The following is an 18,948-nucleotide window of genomic DNA, read 5'->3' on the forward strand; positions in this document are numbered from 1 at the left end:
GATCTAATGATCTGCAGAGATGGCAAGGGACGAGCGGGTGGGTGGGCAAATATTTTAGAAGCAGGATCGCAAGTGGCGAGGGGAGAGGCATGGGCCGGGATGTTGCCACTCATTGCTAAAGTTAATAGCGGGGACGAGGCGGAGCGGAGTTCACAAGCAAAGAGTATGGGGAGGTGAGCTTTCAAGAGGGTGTGTGTGACGATGCAGGTCCGCTCCACGCTCCCATCGTCCTTACAGGAGTCCTGAACCCGACACTGTCGGTAATGTCACCGAGATGAGCTGACAAATGAGGACAATTCTCAAATGAAGCCAGGGGATATTTCCAAAAGTGCCAATGTGTTTTTATTAAAACAAAAATCACAGTGTCCAAACAAAAAATGCAGTGCATCTGGTTTCAATAAATAATCCATAAAAACAAGTGTTCAGTGGGGATAAAAACAATTATCAATAAATAAATCCGTTAAAATCAGAAGTTAAAATGCAATCTCTCTCATCACGATCTCAGCCCACCTCCGTCTCTCATTCTCCCTGGCTCACTCATTGCTCCCGCAGCTGGCGGAGACCCAACAGCCACGAGCTCCTATCGGCCGCCCTCTGTCTTGGCTTCCTTATGGACATCATTGCCAGACCGTCTGAGGTCGGCTCTCCTCCCTTCATCCTTCGCACTCACGCAGTCGCTCCTCCAATCCCTCTGGAGGACACCTGCCTTGCTCACCCCACTCCAACAGAACATTCAGTGGGACGAACTAGCCCCTAGAGTGCTACAAATAAATGCTCCTTCGCGGGGCCCCAGCTCATGCTGTCTCCTCCTTACAGGTGGCCAGATCGTACATTCCAAGACTGCTCTTTCATGTTTTTTAACCTCCTTATTCTTCCTCCTCTCCTTGATCAATCTATCAATCTATATCCATCCCCCTTTCTGCTGTTGATCCGTATATATATATATATATATATATATATATATATATATATATATATACATACACACACACACATACCCCCGCGCCTCCATGGGCATAGCACCTAAATCACACGCCGCAGGAAGCCAATGAAGCAATTGAGAATGATTGCACCCACATGTGCAGGTGCGACTCGCTCCAACTACCTCATTAACTCCCTGCGGTCGTGCAATAGTGCCCATGGAGAATGACATGGCTATACGGATTTAAAACCTGGCCCTTATTTGTTTTTTTAAAGCCGCGGACCTGCTATACCACAGGGTGTACATGGTAACAGCGGGGGCGGAGCAGCCTAATACAGTAGCAAGGAGTATGGAGAGGTGGACGGGCAAGAGGGGACTGTACATGCTAATAGCGGAAGTGGAGCGGCAGTTCACAAGCAAAGGGTATGGGGAGGTGGGTGGGCGAGAGGAGGACTGATAAAATAAAAAAAGATTAGTGGAACCAGCCTGTCAGATATCAGAAAAAGGGCGTCAGGAAGTGACATCTCTGTTCTCCATGTCAGTGCAGTCTGTGTAATGCTGCTAAACATACAGCTGCTCTCTTCTTGTTCAGTACATAGCAAACCAGTATATATACAGTTGTTTAAGCATTAGGTGTGTTCTGTGTGCAAAAATCCTGTGGTTCCTGTTAAAGTGACTCCCTCTGCCGTTTTCATATTTGCTCATACTGAGGGTTTTGTTAAAGTGACCCCATCTGCCGTTCTTATATTTGCTCATATTTGGACCTGCGTCCATATTGCAAAAAGTGTGCAGAAACCCTTGCAGCACACACTCAGGACACAGGTTGTGTCCTGAGCAAAAGTGTTGTTACTGAATTGCTGAGGGTTTTGTTAAAGTGACCCCATCTGCCATTCCTTTTTTTGTTCATATCTTGCCCTGCCGTAGTGCTAATGTGAATTGAATATCCAATAGGCTCCCACTTTCCCACTCAAAAGTCTTATTCATAGGTAATTTTAATTTTTTCCAAACGTTTTACCAACATAATTTAAAAAAGTGTTCAGAAAACAACACTGCTCAGTTATTTCAGAAAAGAGACTTAGCATCAGAAGTAAAGTCTAACATACTGAAAAATATACACGCTGAAAAATTTTTCAGTATTCTGTGTGATGAAACCACACACATCTCAGATGTAAAACAATTAATTATTTACTTTAAATATGTTTGCCAGGTCACTAAAGAGGTCAGAATTAGTTTTGTATCAACCCGCAATATGATTGATGGCAAAGCGAAGACTGTAACCAACACACTGAGTGAGATTTATGGACACTCTAGGCTTCAAAACTGCTAATCTGGTTGGACGAGGGTCAGATGGAGCGGAGCGGCTGTTATGATTGGGAAACAGAAAGGTGTGGCAAAACCTTAAAGATAAAACCTCTGGACTCTTGGTCAACTGCCACTGTGTAAACCACAGATTGGCCCTTGCAAGTGCCCAAGCAGCAGCTTCTGTACCTTATTTAACAAAACTGAACGACATCTTAAGGCAGCTGTTCTATTTCTTCCAAAATTCTTCAGTTAGGATCGCTGATTTAACGGAAATTCAAAATATTCTGAACATTCCCCAGATTAAGCTGAAAATGGCCAGTGACACTAGATGGCTGTCTCATGACTCTGCAGTACAGTCACTACGACAGTGTATGAGGAGTGGCATAGCTGCGCTGGAAAGAGAGGCTACTGAACGAAATGACATCACAGCTGAAGGATTAAGCAGATGTATTAAAACGTACAATTTTTTTTCGTCTTTGATGATGCTTTCAGACGTATTACCTTTGGTGTCCAACTTATCTAAGGCTTGGCAAAGGCAAGATGTCAGTCTTACCGAAACTAAGCCAAGTTTGCTTGCCACAAAATTGTCTATCATGGAGTTGAAAGACACTCCTGGGAGATATTTTCAAAGCCTTCATCATTGTCTGGCAGAAGAATGGTCAGATCTCTGCATTGTTTATACACAGAGTGATGTAATGTCATTCAAAACTTCAATATATGATAAATATCTAGAGACAGTTGTCAAGCACCTAGATACAAGATTCCCCGACATGCCAATTATTTCCAGCTTTTCAAAAGTTTTCAATGCAGAAGCTCACAATTCAGGTGAGTCTGCTTAAATTCTTTTAGATCATTACTCCAAAAATGGTAGCCCTCCAATTTGAAAATATGAAAGTAGCAGGCAAGAATGGACAGTTGGGTCAAAAGTGATCAGAAGTCAATCGTACAAAAATGGATTTTACTAAAAATGGCAACAACATCAGAGCTCTAAGAGTCCTTTCCAAATTCAGCCAAACTAGCTCATATTGGGCTAGTGATCCCAGTGAGCACAGCTGAATGTGAAAGGGGGTTTTCTGCCCTTAAAAGGATCAACACATGTTTGAGAAATCGCATGAATCAAATCACGCTAAATAACCTCATGCTGATCTCCTTGGAGGGCCCAGATCCTGGGGACTTTGATTATGGAAAAGCTGCAGACAACTGGTCCTCTAGGAAGAAAAGAAGAATAAATATTTAACTGAAGACACCTTCTGCATATGCAAGTTGGCTTTGAAGAATTTTTTTGAATTTTTCTTCATTAGGTTTCCCATACTATTTTTTCCATTGTTTTCACTTTTCTTCCCGATAGCGACAATACTTGTGCCTCTTGGTTTATGTCATAACGATTGTTATTTAAAATTTTTGTTAGGGTTGCAAGATCCTGAATTGGATACTTCTTAAATTTAATAAAAATATTCTGGCACAAGTGTCAAACCTTAAAAAAGGAAGTCATATTGAGCATTGGAAAATAATTAATAATAATCAACTAATAAAAATGGTGCACATTTAATTTTCCCCACCACCAAATTTCCCCGCCCTGCCCGGCTGCTTTTTCATGCCACCTGGCTGGAAAAAATTTCTGGGGAGAACACTGTAGTCTGCGCACTGCCTTATATGTCTGTTTATGCAGTTATCATATTTCTATAATACTTCCATCCATCCATCCATCCATTTTCCAACCCACTGAATCCGAACACAGGGTCATAAGGGTCTGCTGGAGCCAATCCCAGCCAACACAGGGCACAAGGCAGGAACCAATCCCGGGCAGGGTGCCAACCCACCGCAGTACACACACACAAACACACCCACACACCAAGCACACACTAGGGCCAATTTAGTATCGCCAATCCACCTAACCAGCAGGTCTTTGGACTGTGGGAGGAAACCGGAGCGCCCGGAGGAAACCCACGCAGACACGGGGAGAACATGCAAACTCCACGCAGGGAGGACCTGGGAAGCGAACCCAGGTCTCCTAACTGCGAGGCAGCATCGCTACCAACTGCGCCACCGTGCTGCCCTCTATAATACTTGTGTGTATCAATAAATTGTGTTATTCTGTTTCTTAAAACGTGTGTGCTTTAGTTACCCTGACATAAATCCAACAGCCAGAAACTTCCTCCTACAGCAGAGGAAGGTATGGTACTAAAGTAGGAGCCTTACTGAATTATTTAATTAACTATTTCAGGGCGGATGTTGACTTTTGCCAAAAGGAGAGCTTGACAGTCTTGGTCAACTGTAACCTGTGACAAAACCCACCGTTATGTTTTATTTGGATACTCTTTGCTAGAAGGAAAGTTAGCTTCATTGGTTTGACTGAGATTCCCTGTGCTCGTGTGAGTAGCAAGGAGCAAACATTGGCAAAAATGGCATCGGCATCTGTCGAGAGATCGAAGCAAATGCATAAAGCGAATTACTCCATGGACAACGTTTAGCCTATTATCATTGAATTAGACTCTGAATTGTCGAACTCCGATTTTGTGATCAAAAATGAATGTGAGATACCAGCATCAGTTGATTGGTCCACAGCTGATCGTGTTGCTGAACAGGTTCTTTTAGCTGACGTACCTACGGTCACAATGACAAGAAATACAAACCAGATTGTGCTGCATGGCGACCGCAACCGCCCCCGCCATGTGAAGACAGCTTGGAAGCCAGCCTGTAGGGCATTCCTGATGAACTGGCGGCCACAGTTCTCAGCAACAGACGTATTGTGTTGACTTCTGTGTGAAACCATAGCTTTGTGTGCTTTTCGGAAAACTGTGTTTTTTGAAACAAAATATTCAGCCCTCAAAGAGTTAACTACTGGCATTGGCAGAGACACGGCTGATAATTAATTAATTAACCAAGTTAAATCACTTACTGTTTCTACAACCCACAAATTCAGTTTTCATTTGGTTGTAAATGCTTGGAAAATATATTGTGTTTCCCTCATTATGGAAATTCATTGTTTTACAAAATTGAAACACTGAATTTTGAAATCTATTTTTCCCCTGCTCTCCCATGTCCCATACTTTTAGTGTACGTGACAGGCCAGTTCATAGTGGCTTGAGCCCTTTACCTTGTAAGAAATATGAATTGTGAAGTGCACAGTGGATATTTTAACTAAATTGAACTAAGATATTGAAGTAAATCTATAATTGTATAACAGTGTTAGTCAGTTCCTTATATTTAAAATGTCATTTATAAAAAAAAAAGTTATTTAATTTTAGAATTTATCAAAAGAAGCACAATAGGTTGCTGAATGCAAATGCACAGATAAGAATTGTGTGACTCGCGTATAAAGCCACTTAAATTCCAAGGTTTCAGTCCCAGGAGTGTATAGGTATTCATCCCCTCATATTGTGTGAACCAAGGTTGATTTCACAGGTTGGTAGTGTTCACATTTGAAAGTCTTATACCAGGTAAGCAACAGGAAATTGTGAAAGGTGTGGAGAAAGATTTTTTGCTTTCTAAAGCAAAATATGTTGGTGAGTAAAAATGTTTTGTTTATTATTATTAGTTTAGTTTAGTTCAGTTTATTATTCTGCACCATATATGAAAATGCAAAGCCACATTCTATTTTAATTGGACTGAAAGAAAATCTCAGAAACAGCTGCTTTGCATATACTGCAACAAGACTCCAAAGGTATTCCAGTGTATTATTACTGTTCTGGTAACAAGCCCAAAGCTTTGTTTCCACGTGATGCTTCCCTCTAACTTCCATTACTGTTTAACGGCATGGGGGTCTTATTCCTTTGGCTGTGGAAAACAGCATCAGTGAAGCTAGAAGTATATGTATGCATGATCTCCTCAACTTCCTCCTTACCTTAGATGAATATTTACTCCTTTGTGTCCAAGTCCATCTAGTTTCCAATTTTCAGATGACTAATCCAAAATAGTTATTTGTAGCTCATATATCTGGACAAGATAACGGCTCTTGTGGACCTTATCCAAGTCTTCATTCCATTGTAGTCAACAGATTACAGAGAACGATACTAAATTCAATATGTGCGTAGTCAGTGTCATTTTTTCATATTTATAGTCTGCAGTTGAATGTTAAGAGGGATATGGATTTGATTAATTGAATATACTAACTGCAGGAGTAGAAATTATATTAGCATTAGTTGTGAAAGTGCTTTTAAACATGAAATTGCAATGCTTTATAATGAGTAGTTAGTTAGCACAGTTCAGTCACAGCTACAGCAGAGTGAGCTCAAGTCATGGTGCGTGGTCCGTGGTCCAGTCATAGCATGCATAGCGTTTGTGCATTCTTCCTTTGTTAATTTTTTCAAGTTAGTCCAGATTTACTCCCTTGAGCATGACCCTAACCTGCAATTGCTCCAGTGGTGCTGTACAAATAGCTGGCCTTGCGCTCTGCCCCCCAAAATTCTGTGTCTCTCTGGAGAGCAAGTTGAGGTATGCGAAAAATGACAAATTCCTAATATAAGAAATTGTATATGGCAAATAAAGGATTAAACATCACAAAAAATCGCATTCCTATGAAATGAATATTAGGTTGTTTGTCAACTCTAATTAACATGGTGTGAGTTAACCTAATATTGCTGAGAATGGTAGGGTTCATCCCTAATCTTGGAAAGCAGACTAGATGAAATGGTTGGATGCATCCTTGCTATATACTGAAACCACCTAAATTTATTATTTATATTTCTCAATTTCTTACCATTTTTGCATTTAGAATTTGTGTTCCTCATGGTGTATGTGTTTCACTTATAAAGTACTCCATGTCCACATTGGTGTTCTGACCAACATTTTTTTCATATTTTTTTCTTAGATCACCTTTCATGTACTTAGTTCCTTATCACTTTTCTTGCAGTTACATTAAGAAAAAAATTAATTGGCCCTCCAGTGTAGCAGCAATGTTTGATGTGGTTTGGATTTTTTTTGTACATCTTTGTTTTTTGTGTTTCTGTTTCCTCTTTACCTCAGTCCTATTACCTTTGTTTTCTTATTTTTAACTTTCATGCCATGCTTGGAAGAGGACAACACAGCTGTTTAGTAGTTTCAGAATCTTCGGGGTCACAGCCTCTCTACTCTTCTCCTTGTGTTTTTCCCCAGGTACTCCTTTTTTCCTGTCATACCTCAAAGATTTATGTTAAATACTTGAATTGGAACAGTATGAGTGGGTGCAGGAAAGTGTTTGTCAGTGTGCACTGTTATGCTTCACACAGGGCTGGTGCCATACCTTTGACAAATACTTTAAGGACGTGGTCTGGTTTCCTATAATCCCACAACTAAATTAAGAAGACGAGTAAATTAATCAGTTGATTGGTTGGTGGGGTAGGCATGGGAATCTAGGTTTATTACTTTAAAGTCACTCAAGTAATCAAACACAGTGTTTTCATAAGAACAGAGACAAAATTGAAAATGTAGAAATTAACCGTTAACTGCTTACTGTGAGTTTGGCTCAAAATTTAAAGTGGCACATGAACATTATATACCGTAATTTTTATTTTGTCCCGAAATGCTAAAGGATACCTTTTTCTCAACGTGTGAGACAGACTAGCATCTTCAATACCTCATCTTCCAGAAGTGCCAAAGTGGTGCCTTGAGCTCATATATTTATAGTTACATATTCCCCTTTTACCAGATATTTATGCCAAGGCTGGCAACAAGTGACTCTATAGAAAAACTACATAGCAGTGGTAAACGCCTGTAGAAACATATCACACCTGTGTTAAATTACTTTAAGATATTTTCTCTGGTGATTAAATTGAAGAAGAAAAATTGCTGAAATTCACTTTCGATCATCTGCACAACCCAGGTGAAATCCTGGTTCTCACTTGAAAGTCTAAAAATCAGCAAATGTGTCTGTGCCCTTCTAGCCTTCTTTCTTAAGATGTGGCAGACAACTGTCTGGTCACCATCATCCACCTGGGAAGGAATGGACTTAAAAAACAGTGTGTGGATTTATCCTGTATACTACTAATCAAGTGCGGTGAGATTCCTCTCAGTTATTCCCTTCACCTTCTAAGTATGAAGGAAAGAGGACAATTTTTAGCAGAACTGTGAGTGAATACATTTTTGTGTGTTACAGAACCTCTATTTGCTACAATAACTAATAACAGAGGATTTTTGACAGTTTAATAAAGAACATGTTACACGGAGGTGGTAGTAACCTACTTCTTAAGATGTCTAGTAGTTGGGTTTTCCACAAAAGGAGATATTGCTGAATGTGTATCAAGATTATAAAGATGAACAAACTGATTATATTCATTGGCTCATTTAAGTTTTTATATTATACTATGGGGGCAAGCCCCTCGGCATCTTCGGCGCCTCGACCTTCATCTAACTAAATCACCTAAATATAAACACTGGTGTTGTGAATAGATAATTTTTTTTAATGGTTGGTTCCTGTGAAAGAAAGTTTACTCAGTCAGAAATAAAAACCACAGCTTTCTTGATATTAAAAACCACGACTTTCTTGATATTTTAGTTTATAATTTAAAAACAGAATAGGAATCTGAAAATCTAACAGCATCACATTAAAGTTCGATAAATTCTGAAAAGAATGATACCAAACATATATATGTAGGTTTTAAAATAAGCCCGATTTAAAGCGTGACAAAAAAGTCACATAAAATTGTTGCACTTCTAGGCGTAGGATTTTATATATATATATATATATATATATATATATATATATATATATATACACATACATATACATACAGTACACCCCCAAAAATTCACGGGGGTTACGTTCCTAGAGCACCCGCGAATTGTGAAAAACCGCGACTTTTGGATGTGGTTAAAAAATGCCTTTTAAATGCCTATTTTTATAATTTCAACCCTAAATACAGTATGCCCCCAAAGCACTTTAATTTCATTGCAAACTCAGCTTAATACATTACCTAAAAAATTACCTTAATACATTACCTAAAAACAGAATGTAAAGGTAAATCCGTCTACTGTACAGTACTGTACTGCTATGTCTCCCGCGGTGCTAGAATGTAAAATACCGATGTTACCGCTATACATACTGTAATTCATGCAAGCATGTTTTCTTTGGTATGCGCTGTCATTTTCTTTGTTATAAGTAGAGTAAATACATAACAATTTCATTTAATTAAAATACAGTAAAATGTATGGGTACTCGCCAATGATGAATGATATTGATGATGATGATGATGAAGTAGCTTTAAAACTTTAGTAGATTTAAAACTCCTCGGATGGCGCCTCTTCTTCGAGCGCTTCAGGAGGAGTCGTATCTTTGTATGGGTCTTCTTCTGGTGGGGTTTTGTGCTGGCTTTTCTTTATAGGTTTCAGGAACATTGTCATAGGACGTTGCTATATTGTCTCCTGTAGCGAACTGCTGGTACAATTTCCGTGCTTTCTCACGGATGATGTTACCGTCTTCCTGCAGTCGGTGACCAACAGTGCCAAGGCAGGTTCCATCCTGATGATATTTTTATTCCTTACGGTCTTTTCCTTTTTGGCACTATCACAGAAACTTACAGATATGGTACTCCAGATCGCTGCTTCGTTCATCTTTATGTAGCATAAGGTGCTTTCATTAATGCCATAGTGGCTCGCTACTGCAGCATGGCTATTTAGTTCCCGGAGCAAATCAACCTTCTTCTGGAGTGTTTTAAACTTCTTCTGGTGCTTAGGTTCAGTTCCAGAAGCCTTAGAAAGTGCAGAGCGGTTCGACGACATCGTGGCTACTTTCACCATCCCAAACCGCGTTTCCCTCAGTGGTTGCTTCCTGTTCTCTCTACAGCACAGTATTGCCACAAAAAAGCCATACAAAATTGCAGAGGATATTTGCGCTTTTCGCTAACAATTAATAGTTAGGTTCTAAGAAAAAATCCGCGAACGACTGAGTCCGTGAACCCTGAACCGCGACTTTGCGGGGGTCTACTGTGTGTGTGTGTGTGTGTGTGTGTGTGTGTGTGTGTGTGTGTGTATATATACATATATATATATATAAAAGTACAAAATTACAGGTACTCCTCACTTTACGACCGAGTTCCGTTACGATGACTACATCGTTAAGCGAATTGGTCGATAAGCGAGGAGCTTGCGCCGGGAATATCGGATTGTTGTAAAATTATAAAATTATATAAAATTATGCAACAAACTTCAAATTTATTCATAAAAAGACATGCATATGTACATATTATCATTTGTAAATGATTCTGTCGATTTTTCGCCTTCACGTGCCTTCAAAGTCTCAAAGATACTACATGCCATAGCTTGAATTATTAAAAGGCTTATCGGCATATTATTTTGCATCTGGTTGTCAAACCAGTTCGCCAGTAATTTCTCCATCTCATTAATAAGACCTTTTCGCTGCCTAGTTATTATGGATTTAAATCCTGTCGATGATTTCACCGCCTCTTTCACTCTAACTTTATCCTTTAAAATTGTTGAAATTGTCGAATGTGCCAATTTCAAGTCACATGCTATTTCATCCATCAATCCTCTTCCGCTTATCCGTGATCAGGTTGCGGGGGCAGCAGCTTGAGCAGAGATGCCCAGACTTCCCTCTCCCCAGCCACTTCTTCTAGCTCTTCCGGGAGAATCCCAAGGCGTTCCCAGGCCAGCCGAGAGAGAGAGAGTCCCTCCAGCGTGTCCTGGGTCTTCCCCGAGGAAGATGCCCAAGCCACCTCATCTGACTCCTCTCGATGCGGAGGAGCAGCGGCTCTACTCTGAGCCTCTCCCAGATGACTGAGCTTCTCACCCTATCTTTAAGGGAGAGCCCAGACACTATACGGAGGAAACTCATTTCAGCCGCTTGTATTCGCGATCTCGTTCTTTCGGTCACTACCCATAGCTCATGACCATAGGTGAGGGTAGGAACGTAGATCGACTGGTAAATTGAGAGCTTTGCCTTGCGGCTCAGCTCCTTTTTCACCACAACAGACCGATGCAGAGCCCGCATCACTGCAGATGCCGCACCGATCCACCTGTTGATCTCCCGCTCTATTCTTCCCTCACTCGTGAACAAGATCCCGAGATACTTGAACTCCTCCACTTGGGGCAGGATCCTGTTTTACCGGCTTCGTAGTCTTGTTTGATTTTTATTTTCATTTCAAGGTCGATAGCTTTCCTTCATTTCTTAACAGTTTCTCCAGATGATGCCATACTTTTTCTTTTTGTCGACATCTGTACTATTTTGGGGTTACAAATATGTAAAAAAAAAAAAACGAGGTTACACAGTGACTGCTTGTAGGAATGAAACTGACTGAAAAAGCGCATAGCAAGCCTATAGTACGCTCAGTGCGCATGTCACCATTCGCCACTGACCGACACTCAAGCTGAGAAAGGGGATTCCCCGAATTGCAGGTCGAAACTCGATTGGTCGTAAGTGTGAGTGGTCGTAAAGTGAGGAGTACCTGTATATATATTTAATGTATAATAAGAAAAAGTAAAGACAATAAGTAATAAAAAAAAAATGTAAAAGTTGCATTTAAAAAGTTGACCTAAATAAATACAAAATGTTTAAATATGATAGCAAAATGAACAACATGAGTTGAAAAAAAATGTACTTGCTGTTCAGAAATGTTTCTTTTGGAATGATGCAAAAAACCTACACCAGCATCAGTAATCCCTAAATTAACTGTTAGACAGAAGTTTAACTTACATAGTAATTTAATACTCTGTAGGTACAAAAATGTAGTACATTTGTTTTGCCTCAGTATAATTTGTCAAAAGATATGAGTCGCAATGCCCTGCAACATTCTTTCAGTTGGGCTTAAGAAACGTAAAGGCAGAGAATAGGAAAAAAGATGTCTGTTCTGAAGATTCAGGGAAGATTTGGAAAAATAGATCTTTACTGAGAGGGAAGATGAGGAGAGTAGTACTTTTCTAGGGCTTTTTTTCTGCCATTCACTTTCAGCCTAGCTGTGGCTGACAGGGAGAGGTGTGAGTTGAATGGGAGACAAGAGGACAGTCTGAATCAAGTATGGAACTTAGGGAGCTGGAGAGAATACAGGTATGCCAACTTAATGGATAGCGGGGAAGAGCAATCTGAAGGGAGAATGCAAAAATAACAGAAATAGTTAGTGATACAGTATAGTTTTTCAAATATGGCTATACTAGAGCCTCACTTTGAGAAAGATTGCTGTCAGATGACTGTAAAAAAATTTGCTTTTTAATTAAATGAATTGTTTAGTTCACCATATCTTGATGTCCAAATTTACTGATCAAGCTCATTCCAAGTGGTTGGCATTTAAAGATTTGTCTAACTCAATTAACACTTGTCAGCATACCTGAAAACATTAGCAAATTACAAAATATTACTATTTATTTATTTATTTTTTTTACCTCGGTGTCATTATATCTTCCTTTGCTTCCTTAATGTCATCAATGTAAATATATGATAACTTTTAATGAATATCTTTGACTTGCCTATTTCCCATTAACCTTGTTTCTGTCTTCTGTTTAACTCTAGTCAGATGTCTTTACCTTAATAAAATTTTGATTGATGTTTACAGATGTGTGTAGCTCATGCAAAAAAAGGGGAGAAGGGAGCAAGTTTTACTGGAAAGAACAGTTATCTACACATCAGCTGTAGCTATGGACGAACAGGCACTTTTGGGTCTTAACCCAAATGCCGATGCCAGCTTTAGACAAAGAGTGAGTAGCAAATATTATTTACTTACTTTCTAGATGTATCATTTGTCTTTTGTCTGTGCTGTTTCGTTATAAGTAGTGTTTTCACTGAGGTGTATGTTTGTTTTTTAATTCCAGTTGAGAAAATGTTAGAAGCTAATAGCCCAAGGCTCTAACAAAACACATTCTCTATATTCCAACATAGACACTTTGAATCATTATTTTTCTATATGCTTAATTTACTACATATTTATTTTTGAAAGATAGGCAATATATGCAAGATGTAAATATATTTTAAAGAGAAAACCATGCAATTTGATGCAAAAGAGCCCATTTTGTAATTTTTATTTGCCAAGAATGTCTTAAATCCTGACAGCAATCTACTCTCTGAGTTTTATTGAAGGTCCTTTTTAACAAAGTGTGACACCAGTATATCATGACAGTAAAAATATAGTAAGTGTCCCTGTTAGAAACTTCTACTAGAAAATATAACATACTCAAACCTGCTTAATCCAGTTCAGGACCCCCAAGTGGGCTGAACCTATACCAGTTGCACTGAATGCAAGGTGTGGAGTATCCCTATACAGGGTATACTCCCCCAAACTTGCAAAGGACCACTTTGCAATTGTCAGTTAATCTAAACTGATTGTTTTAGATTTTGTGTTTCCAGAAGGAAATCTGGAGTACCCAGAGGAGCACCCACACAAAATATGAAGAGAATTTTCATACTCAAGACATATGACTTAATGTAGGTTTGAAGTGCAAGATGCTGGATCCTGAGAATATTACTAACTTAAGTAACCGTTAATAGCATGAATAGATCTTCAGTCAGTCTTGAAGAATTTAAACTCATTGAGCACTAATCATTTTATCAACGTGACTAATTTAATGTAAATATTTACAGATTAGAATTATATAGTAATTGAGATCTGGTAACTGTGGCATCTGAGGTTTCCTACTTGAAGGTGTCATAGAGCAGTGTTACTGCCCCTTCCCAAAGACATGCAGGTTAGTTTAATTATCAATTTTAAGTTGTTCCTAAGGGAGTGTTATTAGGGGTATCTGTTGGAGTGGACCTTACCATGGCCTTGCGTACTGTCCTGGGTTTGACCCTGTCTTACATCAATTTCTGCTGGAATAGGCTCCAACCAAATACACACACAATAATATTCTTATTTGATATTTTTTTTTTTATTCTTTGCAGACTATTTAAAATAACCGTATAAAAAAGTATTTGCTCTATCACTTTTTGCTTTTGTCAGGCTTATCCTGTTTTTACTGTTGTTTTTATTAGATCTTGAGTTTCAGGATGTTATTTGTTTACTCACTTGTACGGTTGGGGTTTTCAGGCACTGGCATATTTTGAAGAACTAAAGATCTCTCAAGATGCTTGGCAGGGGTGTGCAGAAGCACTGGCTAAGGGCTTATACAGGTAAAGATTTGTTGGTGGTGTCTTCTTCAGGTACCTTTTAATGTCTGTGACTTTACAAAGACCTATTTCTTTATTCTGTTTTCTTCTGACCTAGACGTGACTATTAGTTTTAAGTGAAATTTGGGATTTTTCAAAACTCTTTCTTGTATTCACACATTACATTCAGGGACAACATAGCTTTTTATTTTTTGGTTGGAATAGGCGGCCAACGCTACGCGACGTTGTGAAGATGGGGGCTGCACGCACCCCAAGGAAACCCCACTTAAACGGTGATAGAATGGGAAACAAATAGTTTTTTTTTTTTAACCTCCTCTTTGCTCAATCAGCTGCTGGCTTGCTGCTGCTGCCGTGCCGCGTGATCAGCATCTCGTGTGGCTCTTCGAACATTTAAAACCCTGTACAGCAGCTGTCCTTTTGTCTCACTGCCTTGTCTCTCTTCTCCCCCAGACATCCTCAAACATTATTCAATCTCTTTTTGCCGTTCCGTTATTTCACCGAGTAATATTTTCCATTTGTTTGTGCTAATGCGATCTTTACTATCATTTTTCTGAGACTTTCTAATTTTCCTACTTCCATTTTCTCTAACCCGCTCTGCATGTGTATTGTACCAACGTTTTTGAATTCTTTACTATGTTCTACTTTGTCTTTTTCCGGCCCCGGCCATGGTTAAATCTCTAGGCACAAAGTCTAGTCTCGTGGGATGGGCTGATTATTACTTTCCTTATTTTCAGAATTTGCACATAGATTATTTTTGTTCTTTTTTGCTTTCTTTTCTCTCTCAATGCTTTTGGGTCTGTTTTTGACACGCTGCTCTTTCTTCTTCACTTAGTCGTTGACGTGTTATCTAGAACGTATAAAATTTTTAAGAGCTGAGAGCACAGGAAGTGTGTCTTTCAAAAGCATTCCACAACTGAGAGGTTAGATGACCGTGGTGTTGTTTGAAAATGGTTGTAAGTAGGGTGTGACTTGACCGTCTCGCAGGACGTGAAAGCGTCTCTCTGTCTCTCTTTAAAAGATCACGTCTCGTCCCAAAATTTTTTTTTTATAATAGATCTTTTCATGAGTCACCAATGAAGTGAACTGTCCAATTAGAAAGAGTAGCCTTTATGAACAGTCATAATTTTGCTTTTAGTAATTTTATCTTTTAATGGTAAGAAGTATTCTAACTGCCTCATTGATTTTTAGGTTTTTGAGTTCTTTTCTATAAGCCTGGCTTGAGCTGAGTGAAGGGGTGGCTTGCAAATTCTTTAAAGCAAAGTAAAATAATAGGACTGTCTTCAAAGTATTTTCCATGTTTAATACCAATGATGTGATCTGACAGATATATGACATTTTAATTTATTCTCAAACCCACATAATCCAGTTCAGATTCTAGGGGGTCAGCCTATCCTGGCAGCACTCAACACAGGCTTCCTTACTGAACAAAATATTGGCAATAGAGAATACAATTAATTATCAGCTAAAATCCAACAGTGTCAGTGTAACAATAAAGATATTAGGTAAGGGCATGGAATATTTATCATACCGGACAATTAGGAACCGGAAGGTATCTACTTAGTGACCACTTTAATTACACATCTGTTAGGATGCACCTTTCCCTCCAGAACATCTAAAGTTCAGTAAGGCATTAATTTAACAAGGTGCTGCACAAACATGCTATAGGGATTTTGGTTCTTGATAACTTGGTACTATCATATAGTACCTATTGAGTTTTGGACACATGTTCATGCTACTAATTTCTCATTTCACCTTAGCCCTAAAGTCCTGTATTGGCTGGAGATCTGGGCACTTTCAGAGCATTGAAGTAAACTGCAATCAGAATGGAAAAAGCCTAAAAGGACATTGTGTGCTGTGATCCATTATTTTGCTGTAAGAGTCTGTTAAAAATAGACTGTGGTTACAAAGGGAAGTACACAGTCAGCAACAATGATTAGTTAGGTTGTGACATTTGGCGAATGCTCGGATGGTGTGTAAGTGGCCTGATACGTGCCAAAAAACCTTTTCCTGACAGTAATGCTACTGGCATCAGCCTGTATATTTGATATAAAACAGGATGACATTAATTAAAAGAAAATAAAAATCCATATAATCACATCAAACTTAACAAAATCAAAATTCACCCCCCCCCCCCCCCCCCCAAAGAAAGACAGGAGAGCCAGCCAACAGACCAAATCTTTGAAACAGCAAGGAAGGAAGAGTATCCTTTTCCCTGATATTGAGATTATTCTGAAGTGCTATTGATTAGATTCTGCCATGTTTTAAAACATTGTGGACAGATCCTAGGAGTGAGAATTAGATTTTTTCCAATTTCAGATAGTTTAGGACATTAATTACCCATGGACATAAAAGTGGGGGTTGATTTTGACAATGTCATCTCGTTCTTAGTAGAAACTGAGATTTGGCAGACCAGGTAACATATTCTTTTTCGTTTTCAGTCATCTACCTTTGGTGTTTAATTTCCTGCAATAGCCTTGTCTTTCTGTTATTAGCTTACGGAAATGGAACTTTTGTTTTGCTGCTGCTGTACCCCCTACTCTTATAATCTTTACTTTTCTTTGTGTTGCATGTTCTGAAATGCCAGTCAGCACATCAATGTTGTAGACAGCTGTAATTTGAGTGTTTTGGTCTTTCTGTTAGCTGGAACAAGTCTACTTATTCTCCACTGACATCACTCATGAACATGACATTTTTTTCACCCAGAACTGAAGCTCACTGGATGATTTTTTTGTTTATCACACCATTCTCTCTAAACTTTAGAGAGTGTATTGGTTAAATTTCCCAAGCAGGCAAGTGTTTGTGAAATGTGTCAATCACCAATTTTGGTACCAAAAATCTTCCTACATCAAAGCTCATTAGATCACGTGTCTTGAATGTGCCTTCTTGTTACATATATTGAGGAGCAAGCTGTGTGCCTTTAAGAGCGGGTGTGCTTGCTAAAGTAGCCACTCTGCATATACTGTATAACTGAACTACAGCATAACATTAAGTAGTGTAAACTAATTGATATTACAAGTGTTTATATAATGTCTTGGCCACAGGTCAATTGGAAGACTGTATGTACATGAATAGTTAATGACCTGTCATTATGGCACTGAATGCTGCAATATCAAGATGGTGGAGGATGGGTATCACACATTATGTTGCTGTATTTCTCAGTTTTCAAACACCTTTAAATTAAATGTCCTTTCTTCAGGCAGCTCTCGTCATATTTTGTATGTAAAGAGTGTTGACTTGGAGAATAGGTCTGTTTTAATGACCTGCTGCATGACCTTGTGATCTGACAAGGTACGGCTGAAGTACTAGACTGTTATTCAGTTAAATGTTACATACTGTACATGTGTAGAAGTGATTGAAGTGACTGGTTCACTTTCCTCAGACTTCTCAAAAAGTAAAGGTGCTGTTGAGCTGCCTTAACAAAATTTGTGGTGTTGAAGGACCTTGAGAGGTCCTCGATAAACTGAAGAACTTAAAACTACTTTCTTTTACACAGTAATCACATTAATGTCAACAAAGGCATGACACTGTTCAGGTCTTCTAAACCTCACTGATGGCGCAGATGTGCTTGCAGCATTCAGTAAGATGTTTGACCTACTAATGTTTAACCTACTCCCTGTAAATTATCTCCTCATGAGTGGTAATTGAACCCACTATTGCTGTCATCTGCAGCCTTGATTATAGTAAATGTCATATTTGGCAATTCACTCATGCATAAAGACAGAAAAACACCATTGGATTCAGCACACAGCTCAGGGTGCCCTGAGTTTCAAATGCAGGTATTTGATTAGGTCTGCCAGCAATGAAGCCCTGGTACTATTTATGGGGAGTGATGTTTAATCCAAAGGTTGTGAACTTCCCTACTATGTTCAGGGGTACGCTGATGTTGAATGCTGAGGCATTCACAAAAATAGCATTCTCCCTCAAGTGTTTATTGGTGTTAGAAATTGTATCCTCCATTGACCTGTTTGTGCTTTAGACAAACTGATTGGAATATGCCAGGTATGCCGAGTTAATATGTGTTATAACTTGTAGTTTGAAGTGCCAAAGACACAAGAAAAGACCAGTGACAGTGACAATGACATTATTTGCATGTGCAGATTTATGTTTGCTGATTGCACCAGACAGCAGTTTGCTTAGATTGCATATTGCTGTCCAGTGATCTAAAATTCTTTGTATTTTTTCTTGCATCTTATTATTTATTGTTGATATAATAGGATCCGGAAAATCCTTGGGTATTGTTGGCTTGACTTTGTGTCGAGTGAGCGAGGGAGCGTCAGTTACGCACTATGGCCATGTGGCACGTTTCCCAGAGGGTGATCCAGCTCTTAAGATCCTCATTGTTGGGGACCCGAGTGGCTGGACCAGGCCAAGGGGTCGCCCATGTAACACCTGGCTGCAGCAGATAGAGGGTCATTTCCAGAGGGTGGGACTGGACCGCGTGTCTGCCTGGGGGGTTGCCAATCGGGATCCTGAGTTGTTTCATTGTGTACTGTGTGCGGCAACGCACTGTACCAGTGCATGCTCCCGAACTTGACCCTATCACCTTAGCCACTGTTCCTTATGAGGCATCAGTTAAGAATATTAGGTACTGTAGCTCCTTCCAGGTGTGTGCCACACATTGCCTTTACCTTAAAGTCCCTGAGTTGTCATCTTTGAGCATTGGCAGTCAGCATAATAAGCAGATTGGATTAATCTGCAC

General features: G+C 39.3%; 1 protein-coding gene across 1 annotated transcript in view; it reads left to right on the forward strand.

Moving 5' to 3' along the window:
* xpot (exportin, tRNA (nuclear export receptor for tRNAs)) overlaps positions 1-18,948 on the forward strand; it is an 89,546-nt gene that overhangs the window by 8,420 nt on the left and 62,178 nt on the right. Inside the window, exons 2-3 of the mRNA XM_028805073.2 lie at positions 12,703-12,844; positions 14,170-14,252. Of these exons, the coding sequence (XP_028660906.1) occupies positions 12,716-12,844; positions 14,170-14,252 (212 nt within the window). The 5' untranslated portion in view covers positions 12,703-12,715. The remainder of the gene's footprint in view (positions 1-12,702; positions 12,845-14,169; positions 14,253-18,948) is intronic.

Source organism: Erpetoichthys calabaricus, chromosome 1 (genome assembly GCF_900747795.2).
Source record: "Erpetoichthys calabaricus chromosome 1, fErpCal1.3, whole genome shotgun sequence".
Taxonomy (NCBI): Eukaryota; Metazoa; Chordata; class Cladistia; order Polypteriformes; family Polypteridae; genus Erpetoichthys; species Erpetoichthys calabaricus.